We start from the raw sequence: 26,205 nt of genomic DNA, 5'->3' as shown, positions 1-26,205 counted from the left end.
TTCGTGTGTAAGTCATGGTTTCCTCCTGTCTGTCTTCTGGGCTCACTGGTCCATTTTACTTCCACCTGGCCAGGTGCCCTTCCCGCCTTCCTGTCCTGGAGGGCCCTGTGGTGGCTAGACATTGTAGGCTATTGTCCCTCCTAATTTCCTGGGTTGTCTAGCAGGAGGTCTGGGAGAGAAGTAGCAGTGTAAGCTCTCAGATACTAACTGATTCATAAATTCTAAAGAAGAATATATAGTTGGTCCTTGAACAACGTAGTGGGTGAGATGCCTACCCTCTGTGCATTCAAAAATCAGACGATAATTTATATTTGGCCCTGTTTATCTGCAGTTCCATACCCACGTGTTCAGCCAACCTCCCATTGTGTAGTATTGTAGTATTTTCTATTGAAAAAAAATCCAGATAGGTGGACCCACTCACTTCAAACCCATGTTGTTCAAGGGTCAACTGTGTTGAGTACAAGCTGCAGTGGGCACTGTACTAAGTGCTAGGTATTATAGAGAACAAAGACAAGATCTCCAGTTTCACCGAACTGGTCTTGTAGGAGGACCGGTCAATGAGCAAATGAAACGAATTTCAGATGATGCATTAGATAAAAACAGGCTGATCAGATAGTGACCGGGTGTCTGAGAGGGCCTCTGAGCAGATGACATTTGAACTGAGACCGGAAGAATGAGAGGAGGCCATCTGGGGGAAGAGCATCCCAGGCTCTGAGACGGGAACTCACGTGCGGGTCAGAGGGAAGGGCAGAGTGGCTGGAAGCCAGCGAATAAGAAGGAGTAGGTAGCCAGGACCCCTGAAAACCCCTACTGGAAAAATGAACGACGTCCCCGGGCAGGCCCCCTCCTGCCCCGGGTCAGTAGCCCAGGTGGGCGGGCGGTGGGCGGGGCCAGCGCCGGGCCCACCCCGGGGGCGGGGCGGTACCTGGGGCCCCGGTCCGGCCGGGGGCGGGGCTGCGGACGCTCCCCCTTCTCTCGGCTCCAGCCGGCGCAGGCAGCCGCGGCGGCAGCAGGCTAGCCGTGGCCCCGCGAGGCCATGAAGGTGAAGAAGGGCGGCGGCGGGGCCGGGACGGGAGCGGAGCACGCTCCAGGGGCCTCGGGCCCGAACGTGGAGCCCAAGCCGGAGCTGCAGGCGGAATCCGAATCCGGGTCCGAGTCGGAGCCGGAGGCAGGCCCGGGGCCCAGGCCGGGGCCGCTGCAGAGGAAGCAGCCGATCGGGCCGGAGGACGTGTTGGGGCTGCAGCGGATCACGGGCGGTGAGCACCCGCGAGGCAGCGCCGCCCGCGGGCGGGAGTGAGAGAGCACGAGAGGGGGCCCTCGGGGCGCGCGGAGCCCGGGCCCCCGCCCCCTCTCCCGCCCTCCCCCCCGCCTCCCCTCCCCCACCCGGGTCCCCATCGCTTGTGTCCTCTACCCTTCTGCCTCCAAGCCTGAGATCTCCATGTCCCCCCTTCCCTCGATCTCTCTCTGCGCCCCCCTTGCCCCTTTAGAGATTCGTTTCCACCCCTTTCCTTCCTTTTTGAGGAGTCCATCCCGCTTTCCAATGGTGAAGGTGGGGCAGCAGCTGCAACTGTGACCCCCTCCCCACAGAGTCTTCAGAGTCCTTTGAAGATCTTCTCTGCAATAACGAGGAGGGGGCTGAATGCAGTCAGTCCCCGGTCTCCTCCACCCTAGAGGCTAGGTGTGGTATCAAAACCCTTAGGTCTCCTTCACACTGGACACCCCCAGGAAGTCTGGGGCCATCGCTCTCCCCAGGAAAGGACCTGAAGAGGAAGCTTCAGTGGTTTGACTCTGGGCTTCTCAAGGAAGTGGGTTAATACCCCCTTTAGCCTAAACTAGGGCCTGTCCTCTTCTGGGAGGCCAAACCACCACTGTGGTTGAGTTTCTGAGCTGGATTGCCAAACTGAAGTTCCAACTTGGCCGTCCTATTGGCTGTGTGACCTTGGGCTAATAACTTCACCTCTCTGAGCATATTCATCTGTAAATGGGAATAATGACCCCTACCTTTAGAGAGCTGTTGTGAAAATAAATCCTCTGATTTTGCACTGTGCCTGGCAGGCCGTGCATGCTCTGTAAATAGGGCTCTTTTGTCAATACTGAGGGCCCCACAGGACTGCTCATGGCTGCTGCTTGGAGGCAGACAACTGGGCATTCAGGGGAGGGGAGGGGGTCACCGTAGGCAGGGAACAAGGGAGGGAAGTCTCATGGCAGAGGCCGTGGCTGAGCCTGAAAGAACAGAAGGCGCTTGCAGAGGCAGTGGCCTTCTATCTTGGCCTCATTGGTTAGTAACCCTGCCCTGGCTCCCTCTGTGAGGGCAACTTTTGGAGTCCCCCTGTGAGGGTAGGGAGCAGCTGCTGGACTGGACCTGAGCTCTAGCGGTGCAGGAGCAGAAGAGTCCAGGGCTTCCAAACAGCTGTGGAGGGGACTGTGATGGCAGGTCTAGGCCTGTGCATCTGGGTCCCCAGGGGACCAGCATCTCCCTCCTCTCTTAGCCAGGCAGCAGCCATTCTTGGCTGGACCCCTGGAGCACTGAACTGCCTTACCCAAGCAGGCAGTAGTAAAGGGAGGGCACCTGGACCAGTCTGATGGTGGTGCCAGTTGGGCTATAATTGGCAACAGCAGCGTTTAGGATTCAGGTTAGCTCTGGAGCAGAACTTCCTTATAGGATGTCTAACTTGTCCCAGTCCTAGGTAACTTTTGAGGTGATTTTGCAGCCAGAGGGGCTTCTAGCCCATATACAACTGTGTGTCTGAATTTGGAGGAAATTCATAGCCCTTACAGATTCAGCATCTGTGGGCGATTAGAGGAAGTCTTCACTGGATCCCTCTCCTTTGTGGAAGCTGAGAACAGGGCTCCAGGACGCTCCCCACTGGCATCCCTGCCTGTCTCCTCTGACCCTAATCGCACAGGTCTGAGTTTGTTCTTCCTGGATTACCCAGCCCTGAATCCAGCTTAGGAAGCTATTTGTGGCTGAGGCGAAGGGAGCAGTTGTGTTCTGAGCTCTCAGCCACTCTCCCCCTTATCCGGCCTGACCCTGAGTCCCAGGCATCATCCTTCTCCGTCTGGGGGAGGGAGTGGAGGTGGTGTCCTGAACCATGGGCATCTTCCATTCCTCACTTCCTCTAAGGACTAAGGGATTGATAGGTTGAGTTTGCAGTAGAAGAGACAGAGGTCACACTGCAAATTGTTCTCCAATGAGAGGAGAGGCTCCAGAAGTTAGGGAATGGGGGAAGGAGGGGAATTCTATGGGGAGCCGGGAGCTGGGCGACTAGGATGCTGTTCCGAGTTCTGCCTCTTCCTCTCCTCTGCCCTGCACTTTCCTCCTACGTCTTTGGATTAGTGTTTACTTTCTGTGAAAATAAGTTGTGAGCAGGGTGAGGTAGGACCTGCCTACTTCCATTCCTCCTGTCCCCACTGTGGGCTGTGATGGGCAGGCCAGGGCTCCAGCCCCACCATAAGCCCTGCTGGACCCTAAGTGCCAGGTGGCCACCAGGAGGGCTTCCTGGAGGGGGCTGCCCAAGGCTTGGGAAGAGAGAATGACTTTACATTCACTTCCTCTTCCTGCCCCAGAGGAATCAGTGGTGGCCTAGGGGCCTAGCGGGTGATTTCCGGGCCTCTGCGGGGAGGATGTGATGCTGTGCGGGCACCAGAGCCCCCACTGCACCTCTCTGTTTCTTCCTATTTGCTGCTGGGGCCTCCTCCCTGAGTGCTTGCAGTTGCTGCTGCAAGAGTGGTGAGGGTTGATCAGGCCCTGCTATTTCTGAGCTTCCTCAAGCCGGGCCCACCACTGTTCCTGGTTCCTCTTCTGGGCTCAAGGATCCCCCTTACCCCAGTCACAGCCCTGCTACACCTGCCACACCCTCTTACTGGCCTTGCCTCTTCTCTCTGGGGTGGCTCAGAGTCAAGGGTGGATGGATGACCTTTAAGGGGGGGGTTCCCTCTGTAGACCTCCTCTGCTAAGACCTCCTCTTGTTTGAAGATCAGTGGGGGATGAGAGCAAAGGTAGCTCCCTTTCCATCTCCACACCCCCCTCCCCCCCAAATATTCCAGGCTCTGGGCTTGAGTCAGCAGAGCTTTGAGTAAGCTGCTTAAGGGAGCTGGGTTTGTATAAGCCTCTTATGGGGAGAGGAGGGGCCTGGGGGGTGAGGTAGAACAAGGAAGGGGTTGTTTGCCCCAGCGCTACCTAGGTCAGATAAAGTCCTTGCTTGACACAGTTAGATGTGGCACCGGGGGCAGCTGTGGGGCAGAGGAGGGGCAGGGGTATCCTCTCTGGAAACTGTGTCACCCCCATTAGAGCGAGGTTCCTAAAAGCAGGACTCTATCTTCCCTCTCGGGGTGGTGGGGGGCAGGGCTTCCCACCCAATTCTAGACTCGTTTGGTTAAAAGTCACCGAGCCACTCCTGACATAGCAGAGGCTGGAATGAAGGGCCCTCCACCCCCGGGGTGGGAGGGAAAGTGTGGGGGAGGTGGTCTTGTCCTCCATCCTACCCCTCCCTGATCCAGAAACTACTAGGAGAGAACCTTTTGTCCGCCGTTAGATCCCAAGAGCAGAGCTATGTCTCCCCCACACTCTGTGGGGGCTCCCTCAGGTTAGAGGCTCAGTTCTCTCTGTCTGCAAAGCAGTCACCCTAGGGATCAGAGAAAGTGGTAGCTAGTCCGGGGTAGCTAGGTCCCTTCCTCGCTCAGCCGCCCATCTCCCTTAGACTACCTGTGCTCCCCTGAGGAGAATATCTACAAGATTGACTTCGTCAGGTTCAAGATTCGGGACATGGACTCAGGCACTGTCCTCTTTGAAATCAAGAAGCCCCCAGCTTCAGGTGAGTGCATTGGGTACGCTATCATCCACAGAGGAAGTGGGCCACCCAGGGACTCCGGAGGCCACTGAGGAGTCAGAACAGAGCTGGGATTGGCACCCAGGTCTCCCCAGGAGTCACCAAGCAGCAGGGCCCTCTGCCTGGGGCTGGGCTGCTGCTTTACCTTCCCCTGGGTCCCTGGGGTTGGACGTCTTGAGAGGACAATCCTGCCTTTTCAGTCCCTACCAGCCTGCCCCCTGTAGGCCCCCTTGGGAACTGCAGTCCCAGAGGCCCCAGGTCTTTTTATCTCTTGGGGCTCTGGGACTCTTAGTTGAAACTGGTGACCTGCTGACCAATTTAGAAGCAATTGGACCCATCTGGCCAATGGTCTGAACCCTCAATATGCATCAGGATCTCCTGAGGAGTTTTGAAAGAAATTCAGACAGATGAGGTCCCTGGGGTGAAACTCCGGGTGGGCATGGGCCCCACCTGAAGCCCACTGAGCCCCAGCTGGGGTACATTACAGAGCGGCTGCCCATCAACCCGCGGGACCTGGACCCCAATGCTGGGCGCTTTGTCCGCTACCAGTTCACGCCTGCCTTCCTCCGCCTGAGGCAGGTGGGAGCCACGTGAGTCACTGGGCCGGGGAGAGGGGTAGGGGTAGGGGTGGAAAGGAGCCCTTCCTGAGTTCTTGCTGAGCCCCTCCTGGGGCCCAGCTCAGCCCCGCCCCCTTCTCTGCTCAGGGTGGAGTTCACAGTGGGAGACAAGCCTGTCAACAACTTCCGCATGATTGAGAGGCACTACTTCCGCAACCAGCTGCTCAAAAGCTTCGACTTCCACTTTGGCTTCTGCATCCCCAGCAGCAAGAACACCTGCGAGCACATCTACGACTTCCCTGCTCTCTCCGAGGAGCTGAGTGCGTTGGGGGGTGTGGACTCAGAGGGACCAGGTTGGAGGGAACGTGGGTCTGGGCCCCTCTCTTCCCCTTACAGCTCTCTTGTGTCTAGCCACCATTCCTAAGCCACCTACAGGGAAACTGAGACCCAAAGAGGCTGGGGGAACTCTGTTCAGCTTGTCCTCGTCCCCGAGTCCTGAAGCCCCTGCCATGACCTGGCTCAGGCTCCTGACCTTTGTCCCAACTGGCTGGGCCTCTCTTGCAGTCAACGAGATGATCCGTCACCCGTATGAGACACAGTCCGACAGCTTCTACTTCGTGGATGACCGGCTGGTGATGCACAACAAAGCTGACTATTCCTACAGCGGGACGCCCTGACTCCCCAAGCCACCCCCTACCTCAGGAGGGTCCTGGGCCCACAGCCATGACCACCCCAACACTCACCTCTCAACCCCGGGTCTTCTGTTGGAGGAGTGTTGCCGAAGCCCTGAGCCAGTGTTGGGAGGGAGGGAGCCTGAGGTCCCCCAGTCCAAGCCTGTGCAGCCCATGGGGCCTGGCATGTGGGGTGGGGTTGTAGCGGGGCTGTCCACCTGCACATTCCAGGAAGACCTCCAGTTGGAGGAGTAGCCAGGACTTCCGGACAACCTAGTTGGCTCTAGCCTCTTGGGCCCAAGTTGCAGAATAGAGATCCCCTATCCAGGCTTTTCCCCTGCCCACCACCGACAGGCCATTTAGAGTTGTAAATTCACAGATGAAGTTCCATGCGGGGTCTGGCAGTCAAGCTTCCCAAGGGAGTCTGGGCCCTGACCCTAGCCCCGGTCTCTACCATCAGGGGCTGAGATCCTGCCTGAGGTGTGGGAAGGACCTGCCCAGATTATAGCCTGTGGTAGGGGCTGGACCAACTGTATATAGTTTTCAATAAACTCTCCTTTTCTGTTCTCTGGTTGTGGGCCGGCATATGTGTGTGGTGGTGGCTGGCGGGGGTACTCCTGTCTCCTGATCCTCTGCACCTGGATACCACTCCTGGCATCTAGAGTTGGTATTTAGTATGCGTTGCAGCTGGAAAGGGTTTTTTCTTTTATAAGGATGGTGACCTGAACGCTCAGAGGAGAAACTTTGGCCCAAAGTCGTAGCTAATCTTGAAGAACAGAAGCTGGGACAAGGGCCTGCGACTCGGGTGGGAGGGAAGGTGTTGGGAAGGTGGCCTTGCCCTCTACCCCACCTTCTCTGAACCCAGAGGCTACTAGGACCGTTAGGTTGTCCTTTTAGCCTTCATCAGAGAGAAGGCTAAGGCCTGGCGCCCTCTTGCCTTCAGCTGCCTTGAGGAGGACCCCAGGCTTGGCTGCCCTGCATATAATCCTGCCCCCAGCCCGACCCCAGTTCCAGAGGATGTCTTCATTTTCTTAATGGAAGAAATTCCGAAACAGGTAGATGGAGAGTTTATGTCAGGGTTTACAGCCTATTGTTCTAGGCACTAATTTGGATACATTTGGCACTATTTCTCTCTATAGCCTGAATAGTTAATCTATAATTAATCTAAGCCTGCAAGGCCTGGAAGTGCTGCAATTCACCTGGGTTCTGTGGAACCCTTGCGGGAGGGCCAAGATCTGGGCTGAACCCTGGGATTCTAAAATGAGTGAGACATTGGGATTTCCCTGGTGGTCCAGTGGCTAAAATTCTGCTCCCAATTCAGGGGCCCCAGGTTTGATCCCTGGTCAGGGAAATAGATCCCACATGCCTTAACTAAGACCTGGTGCAGCCAAATAAATAAATGAGTGAGACACAGGGAACAGATACCTGTCCTAGAATAAGATGAACGGGGCACACAGGGGAGCAAGAGTCATCCTGCTTGGAGGGTTCTAGCGAGGATTCGTGGATGAATCCTATCCACCCCAACATTCAGCCCGCAAACCAGGGACTCAGTCTCAACTCCCGTCTCTAGCTCCATCCAATCACTGGAGATTTCGCCTCTTAAAAGTTTCAACTTCATCTGCTTCTCTGCAGTTCTTTACCTCTCACTCTAATGCCTACAATATCCTCCTCAGCACCCCTCTGCCTCTCGTATGGAAGTACTGGGGAGCATCCTGACATGACTACTTAATAGCTGTGCAATGTTGGCAGGGCAAGTTAACCTCCGCGCGCCAGCATTTTCTGAAAAATGGGCGTTAATCCTCAGAGTTGATTGTGGACAGTCTAACACATGTAAGGCATTCAGGCTTGGGCCTAGCATTCAATATATATTGGTTATTAGCTTCATTCCAATCCACCCTTCACTCAGCTGTCACAAATAATCTGACCAGGTCATTCCTGCTTAATCTCCTCAGTGGCCCACCATCATCTTCAGGAGAATTGCCAACACCTGGATTGCAAGGCTCCACACGTCTTTCACATTGTAAATATTTACTTTCCTGAAAGCAACTGATAAATCGGGCCTCCAAACACTTGCTTTATGCTGTTCCCTTTGTTTCAGTGCTCTCTGCGCATATCTTCCTGTCTAAGTTGTCCTGAGTTTTCAAGCATTTATGATGCTGACTGGATTATGAGGTGGTTACCGGGCTCTCCTGGTGTTAAGTGGCCTGGGGGCAGGAATGCCAAATGGTCTCCAATGAATGACACACTCAATACGAGCACTCCACCCCTCACAATGGAGGGTCATGAGAGTGCAGGGAGCGTGCTAAATCGAATCGGGCGGATGTTCTGGATTGGTCCTGCTCTACTTCCACCTTCAGACAGGTAGGGCGGTCCCTGTTTTGAGGTCCTCATCCCTGGAGCATGTATCAAAGAGGCTTTCCTCTGGTGAGGCCTGGCAGAGGCCTGGCTGGGAGAAGCCTTGGACCCCTGCCTCCTTTTAAGTCTTCATGCCTCTGGCACTAGTCCTGCTGCTAATGGTGCACCTGGGTACATTTGGTTCCTGGCACTTTTCCTGGGAACCAAGAGAATCCCTGGGCTATAGAAAGAGGAAGAAACGGTCGGGTGGGGCTTGTTCTGGTCCTGGTGCTGATGAGCTGTCCTTGAAGGCTGAGCTGAACCTTGCAAGAGTTGTGCCTCACATTCTCTTTGAAGTCAGCCAGTTATTTTTTGCTTTGACTCCTTAGGGGTGTCATGAGGACCCTACCATTGGGTTGGGCAGGAAAGCCCAGATACTGCAGGGGGACCCACCACTCATGCCAATTTGGGCTGGAGCTAGGGGTGCCCGTAGGAACTACCAAACCCACTGTAAATTATTGAGATGCTTCCCTTCCAGTCAGTGAAGAATTGCTGTCCCCAGCCCCCAGTGCCTTCCTCCCTAGCCTGGCCCCTCCCCTGGGAGCCACCCTCCATTTTCCCACCACCTGGCAACTAAAGTAAGGGTGCTTTACTTTTCTGGGGGTTGGGGACACACCACGCAGCTTGTGGAATTTTAGTTCTAGACCAGGAATTGAACCAGTGCCCCCTGCACTAGAAGCGTGGAGTCCTAACCACTGGACCACCAGGGAAGTCCTAAAGGGGGCTTTACTTTTTTGTGTGTCATGGACCCATTTGTTGTCTCTACTGAAGCCTGTGGATCTTAAGCTTTTATGTACAATAGTATGTTGTAATCCTATATATTTTACGTGTTAAAAACTATACATCGATATATAGATATATTCTGCGATGCCTGTATTATATTATGAAAACATCTGTGATTTCTTATGTGATTTCTCTACCTAATGACAAAGTCACAAATTCTGTGAAAAGTTATTGTGATTTGTTGCCGACATTCTTAATCGAGGGAAATGCTAAATTCAAGGTAGAGATAAGTGAAAATGAAGGTGAAATTTATTTATCCAAGTTCATGGACTCATTAATTCTAACTGGTTTTAGAACTCTCAGGTTTACAGCCCCTAAACCTGAGAAGTTAAAAGGGTTAATTTTCCACAAATAGAGAACTTTCAGACCCTGGGGATCCATTCAAACAATTCCTCTGAACGGTGGGCGAACACATGATGAGCGGCCAGCAGGGGGCAGCATATGAGCAGAAGTGTGGGGCTCAGTTCAGAGAGCCGCAGCCACTCAGCTGTTTCTTGGTTTGTTTTGTTTTTCCGCCCAGTTTTTAGTCCAAGGGCCAGTCTGGCTACAAACAAACAAACATGAGGCCCCAAGGCTTATCTGCTTGCCCCCTGTCTTACTTGCACAGGGGCAAGCTCACTTACATGTGTGCTGAATGGGCCCATAGGATTGAGGTTGGACTGACGGCCTCCAGCTGCCTAGGCTGGAGGTGTAGAGGAGGTCATCTGAGCCCCCAGGGTCCGAGGTTCTAAAGCAAGGAAGTAGGTCCCAGTAAAGTTCTCCCATGGAACACTTACCCTGCTCTTGGGGGCTTGGGTATCAAGACACAAGCCTGGGGTTGCCCAGAGCTGGGGGCTTGATAGAGAGGCTTCACCCTTCGTATTGCACAGGGCTGGGCTGGGTCGGGGTGGAGGTGGGGGTTCTTTCTCTTGGGCACACTGGCTGGCCATGCCTTCACCCCACCCCACCCCTGCAGCCCTCTAGCTCTGGCCCCAGCGTTAGAGCCTCGGGAGGGAGCGTGCTGATGGAGGGTAGGATTCTATTATGGGATCCTCTGCAATAATGTCCTCTGGCCGAGGTAGGTGGCATTGGCTGGCCCCCAGGCCCTGGCCCTTGGGAAAACTTTCTAAGCAGAAGGCCCACCCATGGCTGCTCTGAGATCGAGGTCCAAGGTCCATGGATAAGCTTTTGGCTCCCACATTTGCCCTATCCCCATTCAGGCCGAATGTGGGGCTGCCTCCCAGGCAGCTGTTTGGTGACAGCAGCCTGCCTGGTGGTGGGACTGAGTGGGGCCCTGACCCTCCAGAGACCACCCTCCAGGGCCAGCAGGGCACACAGCGCCAGGCTACGTTTCGTTCATGCCACCTGTGGAAACCAGAGCCCAGAGAGGGAAAGATGAGGGCAGAAAGGCACAGTCTGGATAGGGAAGTGACCCCTTCTTAGTGTGAGGAGATGGAGGCTGAGGAAGGGACAGATCTCAGGAGGAAGGGATGTGGGGAAGGGTACCTACTCCCTCCTTCCCTCCCTGCTTCTGGACAGGGCAGCCACTGCTTCCAATCCTTCAGGAAGTTTTCCTGGGAAGAGATGCTCCCCGGGCCCCGCCCCTCCGCCCCACCTCATCCCCTTATCCTTTCCTTGCTGTTCAGAAGCCCTCTGAGATGCCTCATTCTTCAAATTGAAACTTCCTAGGTCTGGGTGAGGGTTGGGGTAAGATCACAGGCCCAGGGAATCTACCTTTTTGCTCCAGGGAGGGGAGGTCCAGAAACGAAGTCTTGGTAGCTGAGACCACAAGGCATTTGCTTTATTGTTCCAGGACAGGGAACAGTGGCAGGCCATCAAGGGTTCTGCTTGTGTCTCATCTGAGCCTGGGCCCAACCTCGGGGGGAGGGGGTGTTCTTGTCACCCTCAGGCCCCGGGCAGGCTGAAGCTCCCACTTTAGCCTACTTGGTGTGGGTCGGGCTCTCAGGTAGGACACGGTGGGCACCCCCTTGCTCCAGGGGCATCCTGGACCTGCCAAGTGGTCAAAGAGAGCGGGCATGGGTGCTCCCCCACCAGCCTGAAGCAGAGTTCCCTCCCTAACTGCCCAGGCTGTCTGAAACAGGAGTATTCATAAGCTGGGACCTAAGCTACATGAAGCTCTCAGGGGTGACTGTAGTGACCTGCAGGGGCCTTTCCGGCACCCAGGGCTGGGGCAAAAGGACACTTTCAAGTTTCCGAGGGCAAGGGTTTTTCCAAACACTTTGTGTCGGAAGTGGGCTCAGTTTGGTCCTGGAGCGGACTTTGCCCTCCTGTGTGTCTTCCCCCAGGGGAAGCCAGATAGAGCTTAAGTTGAGGACAGGTTGAGAGCCTGGCAGGGTGGGTGCTGTGAATATCAGCACCCCCTTGGGGGCCCACAGACAACTTTGGGAGAGGTTCCATATCTCCTCCTTCTCGATGGGCTGCTGGGATGAAGATGGGAGAATAAATACAGGGGGCTTCTGGGAAAGATCACTCCTGGAGGGGGGCAGGCCTGCAGAGAATGTGGACGTCAGAAGAGGGTTCCAGGGTGGTCTTGGACCTGGCTGGGGGCCCTGAGCTTTTGATAACCAAACCCTTCAGCTCTCAGCTGCCCCCCAGTGAAGTCTGTGATATAGTTCTGATTCCTCTGGATATAAGGTATGTGAGTGGGTGTATGTCTGCATAACTGTGTGTGTATGTGTGTGTGTGCCTGTGCACATGTACGCGAGAGCCTAAGTGTGGATGAGTGTGAGCCATGGAGAGTGCATTTTCTTCTTCCCCAGACACTTGCTCTCCGGGGTCCCTGGGCCAGGAGCTGGTGTACCAGGCGGTGGAAATGTGCGAGGGGCAGTATCCTGGGTGGTGACTTCTCCACCCCCAGTTGCCAGCTAATAACCAAGTTGGCTTCATGACATAGGGGACAGGGAGTGTGTTTCCTTCCTTGACCTTTAAGGTGAGCCCGATATGGGCGGCCGGCTGGGACTTCCGGGCCAAGCAAAGGCTGGAGCTGCTGTGGGGCATAGCTCAGGCCAGGGCCATGGGCTTGGAGCTGGGGCTGAGGTACACAGAGGGGCCAGTAGGGGCCGCGGGGGGTGTGGGCTCCAGCTCCATGAAGGCAGAGTAGAGGGTGGTGAGATGCAGGTCACCCAGTGCCCCGGAGGCCCCGTTGCCTGGGGGTGCCAAGTCGCCTGTCCCACTGCCAGTCTCGGCCAGACAGGGCCCAGGGGGATAGCAGGGAGGGGGAGCTGGTGGCACCGAAGACGATGTCGGCGATGAGGTCACCAGTACCAAGGGGTCAAGGGCCAAGCTGTCATCCTTCAGCTGTTCCCACAGGTTTCCTATTTGGGGGAGAAAACAGGCGTCACTGGGAGGCACCAACGAGCCCTGTCTGCCTCTCACCCCACACTCTCACACGCTAAAGAGAGCAGGACTGGGGTGACACTGATTGGAGAGCAGACCTTTGGCACTAGCTCTGTGACCCCAGGCAGTTGCTAAACCTCTCTGCATCTTCCTCCCATGTAGGACATTTTGAAAGCCATAGCCCAGATGATCTCTGTGGCTCTTTTTTTGGGGGTGGGGGAGTGGTCAAGGATTTAAGAGCTGCCTGTTGGAAGGGTTGATGCAGATGCTGTACATTCTGGGGTTACCCTGGGTAGGGAGCCCTAGGAACTCTTCACCCTGGCTCTTGTCCAGGTTCCCAAGGAAGGTGAATGTGCAGCCCAGACCAAGGATCTTCCAGTAATGCACCGCAGCATCCAGTGAGCTGGTTGGGCTTCTCCATTGCAGGGCCCAAGGAACAGGAGCAAAGCCCTGTCAGGAAGGACTCCCCATTGGAAGCACTGACTCTGGGATGCAAACTGTGCCTCACCCAATCCCTCTCTGTATGTCGTGTGACCTGCGTTGTGGCTGGCCAGGGCCTGGGGCTCCTTCCCTGGGGATCAGGGCTGCAGGGTGTAGAGGAAGGGGGCTGAACTAAACCCAAGACTGGCTGCCTGGCTTCCAATCCTAACTCTCCTTCTTTCTAGCTCCGTGACCTTGAATAAGTTACTTAACCATGGTGCGCATCTGTGAAATGGGTTGAATAATCCCTCCTAGCCTATAGGCCCACGTGAGAGAGCACATGTAAAGTGCCTCACAAGATGCCAGACAGTAGGGCTCAGGTAAATGTCTATGGTAGCCCACATATCTATAGATTCTTCTGAGTCTGTGGAGCCCGGCTCCCCACTTCTGGAAGGGGCTGCAGCTCTAGTTGCCTTTCTCTAAGGGTAGCTTCCCAAGACCCGGCTCTCTCCTCATCAGACTGGGAGATCTCTGAGGGTCAGCTGCCCCACCTGCTTGTGGATGTCCCCTACCCCAGTGCACACAGAGGGCCTGAGGCCTGGGTCAGCACCCTCCTTCAGAGCTCCTGTGGCCAGTACCAGGGCCGGGGGGGTGCACTGGAGGTTAGATGGGAATGGGTGGGATTGGTCACAGGCAGAGACGAAGCAGGCGAGACGGAATGGAAGAGACAGAATCTCTTCCTGGGACCTGCCTAGCTCCTCGGCCTCCCCTTCTTTTCGGGGCAGATCTCTCTCCTTCTTCTGCATTAGGTGATGAACTCCAAAAATATAGTCACTTCTGGAAATGTTCAGAGTCTCAGTTGCTTACAATCAACTATGGAATAGACCATCGGCCCCTTTCCAGCCTGTATATTCTTCTGAAGCTACTTGGGGGGCACGCACCCCTGGTCTATATCTTCTTCTGAGGCTGTTGAGCCCAGCTCCCCACTTCTGGAGGGGGATGTGGCTCAAGTTGCCTGTCTCTAACAGTAGCTTCCCAAGACCCAGGCTCTCCCGGGCACTTTCAGCCCAGAGCTGAGAGTGGTTTGGTGATAGGTCAGTTGGAACCAGTTCAAGGGGCAAGAATATTCCTCTTTGACCCTTCACCACCACCACCACCCATTTCCCAGCTCTGGGCTTTCTCTGCTCCAGAAACTGGGCAGTTAGCTGCAACCTGGAGACTGAGACAGGCCGGGCCATGCCACCAGCTGCTCCTCTGAAGGCCTGTCCCACCTCCCCGCTCCCATCCCCAGCTCACCCTGGAAGTCAAAGTCGGTGAGAGAGGGGTTGATGGCATCCAGGTCAGTGCCAAGGTCTCCATCTGGCAGCAGGGTGTCGTGCATGGTCCTGGCTGGGGAAGGTTCAGCCAGCAGCTTGGCACTGTGGCTAGGTGGAGTGTGGGCAGGCAGAGGCGAGTCCTGGGGGGTGCCTGGCTGGGCCCGCAGCTCTAGATGCCCATCTGGCTGTGGAAACAACGGCTGCGGAGGTCCAGGAGGGGTCAGGCCCGGCGAGAGGTGCGAGTATGTCTGCCCATAGCAGGAGGGTGCGTGCCCCCCAAGTAGGTCCTGCAGGGGATTCTTGCCAGGAATGGGGCCCGGAGCCGGGTGGATTGAGTGCAGTGGCTGGGAGAGCCCAGCTGGAGGTGCCAGGGGCTGGATGGGGCCAGAGCCTGCCAGCCCAGGGGGTGGGCAGCCGAGCAGTGGGGAGCCCAGCTTCTCCCTCTTGTCTCCAATGAGGCTGTCCAGCTCCTCTGAAAAGGCCCAAGAGAGGACACTGTGAGACCTCCTTTCCCCCACAGTCACTCCCAGCCTTGGAAACACATTCAGGCCCTTTCCTTATTCATCAGCTTTCCGTCGCCCAGCTGTTCTCACCACCCCCACTCTTAATTTCTTGGCTCTGGGTACCCCGGGTCCACCACGCCGGCCGGCAGCCTCACCTGGCTTGGCCATGCTCTTGCGCACGGCGATGGGGTCTTTCCTCTTCCACTTCTGCAGCTCCTCCTGCATCTTGTCGATCTTGGCTGGATTCAGGGCCCACAGGCAGCCCTTGCGAGAGGAACTTCCCGATTTGTTCTCTACCTTCTCGAAGCACTTGTTAAGAGACAGGTTGTGGCGGACAGAATTCTTCCAGCCATCAGGCGCCGTCTGCCGAAGCAGAGCAAGACACGAATTCAGGCCGGGTTCAGAAAAAGCCCTGGCCGTCTGGGCACACAACTGCCACCCACTCTGGGGCTTGCTGAGCTCTTCAGCGACCAGCCCACACTCAGTCCCATCAGTAGTGGGGCAGGGATGGGCAAGAACCTCAGTCACAGTTATTAGCACCTAAAATCTACCTCCATCCTATCCCATGCCCTTCAGAGGACTGTCGAGGTGATTCATACAGGAGGGGCTGGTGGGTGCTAAGGAGGAGGTGCTGCCCCTCCCCGACCTGGGGTTGGACCACTCCCTGCTGGGTCTCCAGGCCTGTGCTTGGACCCCTGTGTGGAGAGGGCCTTGCCATGCTGAACTCTCTGGGGCTGTGTCTCCCTGCTGTGAGCCTGACTCTGGGGTGTGGGTCCATGAATTCCTTTGAGTGTGAGGACATGTGTGTGCTGCTAAGGATGTGTGTGTGTGTGAGAAAGTCTCTCTAGGGGTGTGTGTGGGTATCCATGATTGTATGTGTGTGTGGGTGTTCACATGCGTGTGCCCAGGGGGCGTGCCCTGGTGGGGAGGCCAGCCCTCAGGCGGGGGATGCTCGTGCCAACAGAATAAACACCCATTAGGAGGCCTGGTCATGCCACCAGTGCAGTAATTGTGCCCAGGGAGGGTTGTAAAAACCATTAGGCTGACTCAGTTGGGTGAGAGGCGGTGGCGGGGGTGCCACTGGGCACCCTCCCCCACTCCCCGCACCCCCAGCCCAGAGCTCTGTTCCAGGCTCTGTGACAGTCCTGGGCCCAGCAGGGGTGACTGTGGGCAGAGCATCCACTCTGCCTGGTGAGGTCCTTCTGCACCCTCACCTCCCGGCCCCTCTCCCTTCCAGCTCACCGTTTCTGCCTAATGAGGGGCGGCCACTCCCTCCTCCCCAGCTCACTTGCCCCAGGGAGCAGCCAGGCTGAATCATGTCCAGCAGAACAGGGCCCCTGCCAGCATCGCTGCAAGTGGTTGGCAGGAGCGGCTGAAGCCTTTCTTAGGGGCCACTGGCCTGGGTCAGGGGGCTGGTTGAGATGACCCCCAAGGCTCCCAGGGTCATGAGAGAAGACTCTTAAGCCACCAGACCAGCCAGCTAGGGATTCACCTTCAACTCCCACAGCAGTCCCTATGAGGAGTCAAGACTGTGTGGCCCGGTGGGCAGAGTTAATGGGCACCGGGCCCTTTTACAGCCCCATAAATCTGTGACTTTGGGATGCCAGAGCAGCCCCCACCCCAGCCACTTCCTGTTTGGAAGAGGGATGGTCAGCACTAACAATTATGTCCAGTGGCTGGAACTTGCCCCATCCCACATCCCTGACTCACAGGGCTTCAGGACGCCCATCTCAGCTGCCTTGGGCGTGAGTGCTGCCCACCCCAGGGTCCACTCTGTCCTAGCCCAGAAAAATGACCTTCAACTGGGGAATGAGAGCTAGAGGTGGGGAGAGGATCTTTGAACTTTTTCCTTAGGTGGGTGGAGGGGATTTATCAGAGCTGGAAGGAACCTGTGTGCCAACTGGTCCAATCTGACCATTTTACAGACGGGGAAACTGAGGTCCAGAGAAGAAAGGGTCCAGGCTGAGATCACATAAGGAGGCAGGGTCAGAGCCAGACTCCAACTCTGTTCCCTAACTAAGGGCCCTGCCCAGGTCACCCCACCGGATTATCTTTACCACTTGGGGCCCGTCCCATCCTCACAGATGGTTTCTCTCTGAAGTCAAATGTAAACTTGGGAGGGAGGGAGTGATGCAACTGGCTAAGAACAACAACTGGAACCAAAAAAAAAAAAAAAAAGCAGTTAGACCTCTTCACTCCTCAGCCCCATAAAACAGGGATTACACGGCTCCCAGGAAAAATAATTAAGCCAGGAAGATGAGATGTAGGGAGGGGCTGGGGGCCAGGCTGGGAGTTGGCAGGGAGGAAAAGCTGAGAGGAATGGGGCAGGGCCCTCCCCCACTTCCCTCTCTCTGGCCTGACTCCTTGAAGCCTTAGGGGACACTCTAAACGCTTTACAGGTCAATGAGACTTTGGCCCCCTGACATGCTGGGATCTAGAGGGCGAGCCCTGGATACCGGCTTTGATGCTGCTTGAATCCCAGTGCCATCTCTCCTTGCTCCTCTCCCGTCCAGAAGCTCTGATGGATGACCATGCTTTTTTGTTCTTGGCCAGAACTCTGGCCATCTTGCCCATTTCGTCATTCGGTGGCAGCTCAGCAAGTACGAACTTGCTGGAATTCTTGTTCAGTTGCTAAGTTGTGTCCCACTCTTTGCGACCCCAGGACTGTAGCCTGGTCAGGCTCCTCTGTCCATGAGATTTCTCAGGCAAGAATACTGAAGTGGGTTGCCATACCCTCCTCCAAGGAATCTTCTCGAGCCAGGAATCAAACCTGCATCTCCTGCACTGGCAGGTGGATTCTATACCGCTGAACCATCAGGAAAGCCCCTTGTTTGAATATCAACCTCAAATTATCTCCAGACAGCAAAATTGGGAAGATGGTGGGGTCAGAAATCACCCACTGGTGGGTGGAGCTGAGTTCTGGATTACCTGGGTCTCAGCTCCTGCCCTTTGCCCGGGCAGCAAGTGAGACTGTATCCATCAGGCTGTACGCCTTGGAGAAGGTACTCCTTATACACAAGTTCTGACTTCCCCTGCACCCACCCCAGAAGGAGGGGTTTTTGTTGGAGGGCCTGGGGAGCCTGCAGACAACGGAAGTGGGAAGCCAGAAAGCCTGAGCCAGCAGCAAGTGATCCCACCTGCTGTTTGGCCTTGAGCAAATGGAGAGAGAAGGGTGTTTGTCTTGCCTCTAGGGAGAGAGTCTGGTGGAGCCCCAGAAGCCCCTTCTATGGTTGAAAGAGACTAGATCCTGTCCGTGGGACGGTCAGGTGAAACAGCCAGCTCCCTAGGACACTCTAAGACTGTGAAGCCCACACCCCACTTTCTGGCAGAGCTGCAGCTGAGCCTGCCGCCCACAGAGGCAGATCCTAATCTCTCCCAGGAAGGCAATGAGTTCTGCAGCCCCAGCATCCTGGGTCACATTGGCTGGCCAGCTCCCGCCCAAATTCCTCAGTCCCACAGCATCCTGGGGGCAGCGGTGGGAACAGCCTCTCATTTCTTCCCAAGCTCTGTCTCCCCGTTTGGGGTAGGTGGATGCGCCTTGAAGCCTATCAGGTTGCCATGTCCACCTTCCACCAGCATGAGGTCTGACTCCAGCCTGCTGTGTGACCTCTGGTGAATGGCTTGAGCTCTCTGTTGCCCACACAGAACTGTCCTTCTGAAGGGCAAAGGGAAGCGTGTGGTGGGAGGGCACACCCTCTCCTGGCTTTCATTCAAACTCATCTCCCACCTCCCAATGTTATCTTCTGGTTCTAGAGAGGTCTGGCTTGCCCCAGGACTTGGGGGTGGTGGGGTGGGGGTGGATTTGGGGCTCACCTTGAAGTAAGGAAAGTGCTCCGTCATAAAATTGTAGATCTCGCTGACAGGAAGGCTCCCAGTTTTACTGTTCTTAAGGGCCATGAAGATGAGGATGCTGAAGGCAGAGAAAGCTCTGAGAGTTGGAACCTCTGATCGGGCCTGGAGTCTTCCCCCACCCTCCTACCCTGGCTGGAACAGTCAAGAAAGAAGAGCCTGCTGCAGAATTCATGGGTGAGAGGCGGTCAAGAGGAGAAAGGATGAGAAAGTATCCACTGAAGTTAGGAATTACTGATATTCGAGGGTCTTGTGGTATCTAAGAGAGCTGGGTTACACTCTTGGCTTTAGTCACTCACTAGCTGTGTGACCTTGGGTGAGTGCCTTAACCTCTCTGAGCCTCAGTTTCCTCAGCTTTGAAAAGAAGAAAGTAATAGCTACCTCAGAGTCGTGAAGATTAAGGATGCTGCCTAGCATATAGAAGGCTCTCATTAAATGGACGCTGTCATTACCAATCAGCCCTCAGCCAATTGCTGGAATATTGGATAGTAAGGCAGGGAACTCAGGTTATTTGAGCCCCTACAATGTGCCAAGCATATTCTCTCAATCCATCCAAAGGCCTGAATACTGCAGTTTTTTGGTTGTTTTTTTTTTTTTTTTTTTTTAAGATGAATAAACAGAGGCTTAGAAAGATTAAGTCACTTGCCTGAGGTTTCACAGCTAGTAAATTCGGAGCCTGGACTTGAACCCAGTTCTACTGGACTCCAAAGATTACATGTGCTCTTTTCTGTGCACCATCCTGCCTTCCACAAACCCCTTCTCTGTGCTCCTGGATGATGTGTAAGTACCTTTTCCATTTCCTGAGCTCACCCTGGCTGATGACTTGACCCCACATGAGGCCTGGCACACAGGAGGTTGAGTATCAGTGTTGGTTGGATGAATGGAAGTTCAGATGGAAGGGATCCCAGATGGGCAGGGTGCTGCTGGCCTGGCACCTACAACCCCAGCCCCAGAGCAGCTGCACTAGATCTGGTAGATGCTGAGTAACTGAACCACCTCTGCAGACCTCATCCCTTGTTTACTTCTGGTGGCGCTTTGGGGTGAGGCTTCTCTCTGAGTCTGCAGGAGGGGAAAGGGAGAAGCGTCCCCCCCTAAACTCTCAGTCCCAGGGCCCCAGGAGGCTAGAACCTAGTGGGCTCACCCCAGGGCACCAGCATGTTCTGAGCTGAGCCACAGACATGGCTCCCCAGAGTTGGACGAGAGCTCGGAGGGGAGCTGGTCAAGCCCCCTGCCCCCAGGCTGGATTCTTCTCTCTAGCATCCTTTGGAAGTCTACCAGGTATGACTTCCACCCCCCTACCATTACCCTAATACCTCAAGGATTCCATGTCTCAGTTTCCCCAGGGACTTCTCACCCCTCTTCCTTCTACCCCAGAATGCTGAGAAACATACCTGTAGGAGTAAATGGGTTTTGGGAAGAGGGGCTGGTGCCCATCGGTGCTGGCCTGGGGTGCGATCCGCTGGTAGGGATAGTGTGAGGAGCCCAGGTAGGGTACAGGGTAGCTGCTGCCACCTGGTGAGTACTGTAGAGGTCAAAGGGGCAGAGTGGTTGCCATGGTAACCAGTCTTCCCAAGGAAGGGAGCCCCCTTCCCCCACTCATACATCCAGAGAAGGAATTGAAACTAGATTCTTCTCTCAAGCGTTCCACCATCCATGGTCATGGGCCCCGAAGGCAGAGCTATCTGAGGCTGGCCAAGGATGTGGCTGTCCTGGGAGGGCCTCTGAGGAGATCCACATTCCAGAAGTCAGGGTCTCAGAGGTCTCAAAGCCTCCTTCAGCATCTTCCTCTCAGCCCTCTAGGTACCCTGGTTGCCATGGTGATAGGACAGGAGCTGAACTAGAGAGTGTGAGGGGTAGCTCGGGCCCCTGTACCCTTTTGGGCAGGTGCTCCCTGGCATCTCCTGGAGTGCTTGGGCCGGAAGTGGGGTGTCCGGCCTGGGTGTTTGCTGGGCACTGGCCCCTTTTACGAGTTTCAGTGGCTCTTTGAAAGGCCTGGTCATGGTGGTGGGCCGGTGAGGGTAGGAGGTGGTTTTTACAGCAAAGGGAGTGGCTGCCAGGGATGGTGTTTTATGGGGATGAGAGGGGGGTAGGAGACTCTGACTCCCCCATCTGCTCCAGGCTGAGGTGCTCTTTCCAGGTCACCCGAGAGACACTTAGTGACTGAGTCACCCTCTCTGCAGGCTCCATAAAGCCCTGGGTGAGGCCATCTTGTTCGGGGAGGGGGTGCAGAAAACAGAGGGTATCAGGACAGAGCTGGACACAGCGAGGCCGTCTAGGGTCTGGTAGCCCCTGAGCCCCGCTGTGGCTCGGTTCCTGTTGGGCCAGGGTGCCTCAGGGATGCCCCTATCCTGGGTCAGACTGTGAGCCTCAGGATGGCCCGGCCACTCCAGCCAGGCTCCTCACAGAGTGGGGATGATTCTGTGTTCCCTCTGCTTCCCTCCCTCTCTTTCTTTCTCCCCACAAAGCAAGCAGTCTGACCACCCTCCCGCCCACGTGCCTGTCTCCCTCGCTTGGCCAACATCAGGGCCAATGCCAAAGAGCTGGGAGTAGAACCTGCTCCACAGGCAGGGCCTGTCCCAGTGCCAGGCTGCAGGTGGATGGAGCTGGGCGCTGGGCAGCCACTTGCTCTGTCTTGCCCGGTGACTCCTGGGAGCTGCCTGGCTGCTCTGGGGCACTTTTCTTTCTCTTTTTAAAAACCTCCATCCCCTGCCAGTGTGGGGCAATTACTTGGCATCCTGTGAATCAGGGAGGAGATAAGGCTGAGCAGTGGGGTGGGGAGTGAAAAGAGTGTTAGTCTCTCAGTCGTGTCCGACTCTTTGCGACCCCATGGACTGTAGCCCGCCAGGCTCCTTTGTCCATGGGATTCTCCAGGCAAGAATACTGGAGTGGGTTGCCATTCCCTTCTCTAGGAGATCGTGGGGAGGGGGGATAGGGCCAAAGATGATGGGGACTGGGAGCCTCCAACAGGGAAGGTCCCCTAGCTTCACTCCTGGTCCCACCCTGTCTAGGCTAAAGGGAAGTTTGAGGCCAAGGCCACATACCAAGACGGTGGCTGACCCAGGCAGGAGCCCATTGTTTCCTGCGGGTTCAGCCTCGTGTGTCACCCCACTTAAACTCCTTTTCTCTTTGCTCAGTCCTTGTCTTCTTCTCCTCTTTCCGTTTTTTGGTTCCACCTGGCCCTGCCCCAGTCTCAGCCCCACCCTCTTTGCCAGACCTCTCAGGCACTGCCTGGGTCTCAGACAAGCCCCGCCCACTCTGTGAGAAGGGCAATTGCTTCCCTTCCTGTGAACCCCTGTTCCCCACCCTGGGTGGCCCAGCCTGAGCTTCAGGGCCCTGCTGCCCCTACCTGCCCATCCAGGTGTGCACGCATACACTCACATATACACCCACACATCACACATGAACATAATATCCTGAGACCCTGGGGGAAATTGCCCACCTGCCCCAGACCCACCTGGTGGAAGGGGGGCTGGGTAGGACAGTACATGTGCTGCAAGGGGGGCTGGTAACAGTACATCCCCGGACCACTCTCCAGAGCTGGGGGCTTGACCTTGACTTCTGACCCCTGCTGGAAGGAAAGAAACAGATGACCAGGCTGGACCTTGTCTTTCTTCCTTCCTATCATCCACCTTGAACCTTATGCAAAAGCAATTCCACCTTTGCCTCTAGCAAAGCTTATTCCTGGAGAACAAATACTTGAGAACAGAGGAGGACAAGGATTTTCCCCGAGGAAACTAGGCAGCTTAGTGGTGGAGCTGGAGCTGACTGTGCTCCCTACCCCCCACTTCCCTGCAAGTGAGAGGCTGGGGCTGGGCTGTCCAGGGAAGTGGGGGAGACTTGTCGTCAGTCACACTGAAGCTGGGGTAGGACCCTGGAATGGCACAAGGATGCGCGGGCTGACCCCACTCACCAAGCCTGGCTCGGGACCTGCTTCCTGGTTCAGGACCACCAGCACCTCAGAGAAGATCCGCAAAGGACCACTGCTCTGGAATTCCCATTGCAGAGCCATGGGGAGGGAGCACAGGAAGTGGCCAGATGGGTTGGTCTAGCTGGGGCCCCCAAGGCCCTACTACTTCCCTATTCTGCAAAGCCCATGGTAGATCTAGCAGGTTCTCTGGAGGGGGCTAGTGAGTCCCCTCTGCTCTGGGCACCCCCAACTCAGAGCCTCTGCTCTCTGTTCTGAGGAGTCTGTGCTGTGTGCTAAGTTGCTTCAGTCGTGTCTGACTCTTTGCAGCCCTGTGGACCATAGCCCACCAGGCTCCTCTCTCCATGGGATTCTCCAGGCAAGAATACTGGAGTGGGTTGCCATGCCCTCCTCCAGGGGATCTTCCCAACCCAGGGATTGAACCGGTGCCTCTTAGGTCTCCTTCATTGGCAGGCGGTTTCTTTACTGCTCGTACCTCCTGGAAAGCCCCTGAGGAGTCTACCCAGTTGCTAGTCTGCCGGAGCCCTGTACCCTTTCCCACTCTGGCAGAGGGAGTCTGCAGCTGCTGGTGGTGGGGGGGGCCAGATCCTGGCTTCCCACAGGTTGTGAGCCCCATGTGGACCCCCAGGGATGTGCCTAGAGCTCTACCCTGAGGAGGTACCCAGACAGAGAGCACCGCTAGGGACTGGAAGCTAAACCAGGCCAAGAGCAGGTGGACCATTCTTCTTGGGATTACCAGGGGCCTGGGGAGCCAGCATCTGGGCCCAGAGGGTCAAATCAGCTGTAAGCTCTTTCCTGGGTGTGCCCTGGGGTGGCTGATGCAGAGATATCCATAATCGTAGAATCTCAGGCCTAGAAGGGCCATGAATACTATGTCCAACCCTATCATTTGGCCAATGATGGGGCTGAGCCCATAGAAGGGAAGGGATGTGCCCAAGGTCACTCAGCGAGTCAACTATCCTGCTGTGGGTCTTTGGGCCCAAGTTCTTCTCCTTGATCTCTATGGGACCTCAGTTTCTTCTTCTGCAAAATGGAGATAGTGGGAAATCTTTAGAGGGTTTGTCATAAGGATTAAACAGGGTACTTGAAAGGACGCATCTGGCACAGTGACCAGAGGCTGGCACTGAGTGGACATTTACGGGGCAGTAACTGATGGGATGGGGCTTCCTGGGTGGCTCAGCGGTAAAGAATCTGCCTGCAGTGCAGGAGACTTGCAGGAGATGCATGTTTGATCCCTGGGTTGGGAAGATCCCCTGGAACAGGAAATGGCAACCCACTCCAGTATTCTTGTATCTGGAGTAGGCGCAGCCCCAAATGGGAGTGGGTTTTCCTCTTCCCAAGGCAATACGCCTATGGGGTAGGTGCTGGTAAGTATACTTTTCTGATGAGGCTCAGAGAGGTTAAGTGACTTGCCCAAGGTCACAGAGTTTATGGGTATGGCTATGAAAGGACATATTGATCTTCTAAGATGCTTTCAAGGTATTTCTATGAATACACCCAGGCCTCATTCTAGGTAAAGAATGGGGCCTGTAAGTGTCCTTTGAGAAGTCTTAAGTCCTCTCCCAACTCTGCGTGCTGCTGCTGCAATGGACAACGTGGTGCTCTGTGACTCCTCCCTAAGCCCTTTCTCCAGGCCTCTGGAATGTTTTTCTTCTCGTATTTACATATGGGTGTGAAGGTCTGGCTGGGGATTCTTGACATTCAAACAGAGACAAGCTGCATATAAGAATCCTGACTCAGGAGTCTCTGGGGAGCTTCCAGCATCCCGGGGTCTGACCAGACTCCCTGACCCGACCCCTTCGACACCGGGCCAGGTCAGCACCCCCTCCCTCAGCTGACCTGGAGGCTCTGGATGAAGCTGAAAGACCCCAACTCTCTGAGCCTGCAGGTGTACACTGACCCTGAGTAGAAAGGTCTGGAAAGGGGATGGCAGAAAGTTTGATCTCAGAAGGCTTTCTGGAGTGCTGGGAACTGGCACAGGGGTGATGGGGTGCGTGCTGGTGCTGGTACTCACCAGGACTTGGGGGCTGTGCTCCTGGCTGGGGTAGGGGAGCCCGTTGCACCAGACCTCGGCAGGGAAGCCAGGCAGGAAGGCCTCAGCCTCCCCCACATCCGCAGGGATCTCCTCAAAGGCTTCCAGTGCCCCCGGGGTCTTAAAGGAGTGTCCATCGAGGGCCAGGGCAGTCTGGGCCTCGGGGAAGACATCCTCGTGGAAATGTCGCTTGTATGGGTGGAAAGGCACGTGGCTGCCCTTGAGGAAGCGGCCGGGACCGCTCGCGGGCCCCTCCTCAAAGCTGAAGCCGGGGTACTTGTCTGAGGGTGAGAGCCGGAAGGGGCCCGGGCCAGGGCCTGCTGGACAGTGGACTTGCTCGGGGCCTGGTGACGCGATGCTGGGGCTGTGGGGGGGCAGTGAGGACTCCCGCTCCGGAGGGCCATCAGGCACAAAAGACGAGCAGCTGAAGCCGGCGTGCTTCTGGGGTGGACAGAGGGTAGACAGCCTGTGAGCGGAGGCTGGATCCAGACCCGACTCTCTGCGAGGGTAGAGGGTCTGTGGCTGAGCTCTGGGGAGCCCCCGGTGGAGGAGGGAGACCTCACCCGCCCTTGGAAGCCTTGATCTGATGAGGACGCACTGCTTCGAACCTCAGATCACCCCCAATAGGACAGATGCACAGCCCTGCCCTGGGAAAGTCCCAGATCCAAGGGACAAGCAGAGGCCCAGATCTCTACACTTCGGGATCTGGGAGTCCCTGGGTACTTGTTTGCTGGGAGAAAGGACAAGACAGAAGCAGGGAGGTCCCAGGGGGGTGGGGGTGATGGCCCACCTGCTGTCGTGCAGCCCTCTGGTCTTGGCCTCAACCCAGGCCAAGGTGCCAGGTACTTACGTTCTGCGGGGCGGGGGAGCCTGGGAGGCCCGGTGCCTGCATGAAGTCCCCTTGGGGCTCGCCCTCCAGCCTGGCAGGGCCCGGCAGCGTGACGTCAGACTGTGGCGGGAGTAGCGACACCATCACCCAGTCCTGGCCTCGAAGAAAGCCGGCTGTGATGAGAGCGAGGACCAGCGTCCGGGGCTGACCAAGCCCGAGTCCACCCCTCCCACCCCCTCCCTGGGCTGGGACCCTGCCTCCAGCCAGACGTCTGATGAGAGAGAGAGACAGACAGGCAGAGACAGACAAACAGACAAGCTGAGAGAAACATCAGAAACAGAAGGAAGCAGATAAACAGTGTGAGAGACAGACGGGGAAAGACACACAGGGAGAAGCTGGGGAACCTGCAGGGACGTGGATTCTGGTGGCCCCGTGAGCCTGGCATGACACTGAGGAGTGTGTGGCCTCTAGGGTTCTCTCCTGTGTCTGCCACACTCCAAAGTACCTGTGACTCTGTGCAGGCCTCTGCCCTTTCTGAGCTTTAGACTCACCATTCGGAAAACTCGGGGCTTGCATTAGGTGACACGTGAGGGCTCTTTCTGCTCAGACACTCTAGAGTTATAGGAGAACTCTGTGTCCAGCATAGCTGAGTGGTTAACAGGACTCAGCTCAGGGACATCCCTGGTGGTCCAGTGGTTAAGAATCCTTCTGCCAATGCAAGGGACTCGGGTTCAATCCCTGGTCCGACATCCCACATGCCA

General features: G+C 56.0%; 2 protein-coding genes across 4 annotated transcripts in view; one reads left to right on the top strand and one right to left on the bottom strand.

The window, feature by feature from the left end:
• Positions 1-935: 935 nt before the first annotated feature.
• On the top strand, positions 936-6,624 carry UNC119 (unc-119 lipid binding chaperone). The gene is made up of 5 exons (XM_061390554.1): positions 936-1,256; positions 4,701-4,814; positions 5,317-5,419; positions 5,534-5,706; positions 5,951-6,624. The coding sequence occupies exons 1-5, from the start codon at positions 1,037-1,039 to the stop codon at positions 6,061-6,063; spliced, it is 723 nt and encodes a 240-aa protein (XP_061246538.1). The 5' UTR covers positions 936-1,036; the 3' UTR covers positions 6,064-6,624.
• Positions 6,625-10,985: 4,361 nt separating this feature from the next.
• Positions 10,986-26,205, bottom strand: part of FOXN1 (forkhead box N1) — a 28,022-nt gene continuing 12,802 nt past the window's right edge. For 2 of the 3 annotated variants that reach the window (XM_061390541.1, XM_061390540.1), the window contains exons 2-9: positions 25,466-25,617; positions 24,598-25,056; positions 22,113-22,226; positions 20,050-20,180; positions 18,623-18,719; positions 14,965-15,172; positions 14,287-14,778; positions 10,986-12,548 (exon numbers count right to left, since the gene is read on the bottom strand). In XM_061390541.1, coding sequence (XP_061246525.1) covers positions 12,235-12,548; positions 14,287-14,778; positions 14,965-15,172; positions 18,623-18,719; positions 20,050-20,180; positions 22,113-22,226; positions 24,598-25,056; positions 25,466-25,588 — 1,938 coding nt within the window. In that variant the 5' untranslated portion in view covers positions 25,589-25,617 and the 3' untranslated portion in view covers positions 10,986-12,234. The remainder of the gene's footprint in view (positions 12,549-14,286; positions 14,779-14,964; positions 15,173-18,622; positions 18,720-20,049; positions 20,181-22,112; positions 22,227-24,597; positions 25,057-25,465; positions 25,618-26,205) is intronic. The other variant, XM_061390542.1, reaches the window with a different exon arrangement.

Source organism: Bos javanicus, chromosome 19 (genome assembly GCF_032452875.1).
Source record: "Bos javanicus breed banteng chromosome 19, ARS-OSU_banteng_1.0, whole genome shotgun sequence".
NCBI classification, from domain to species: domain Eukaryota; kingdom Metazoa; phylum Chordata; class Mammalia; order Artiodactyla; family Bovidae; genus Bos; species Bos javanicus.
The sequence above is the reverse complement of the archived record's forward strand: the minus strand, read 5'-3'. Positions and strand labels throughout refer to the sequence as shown.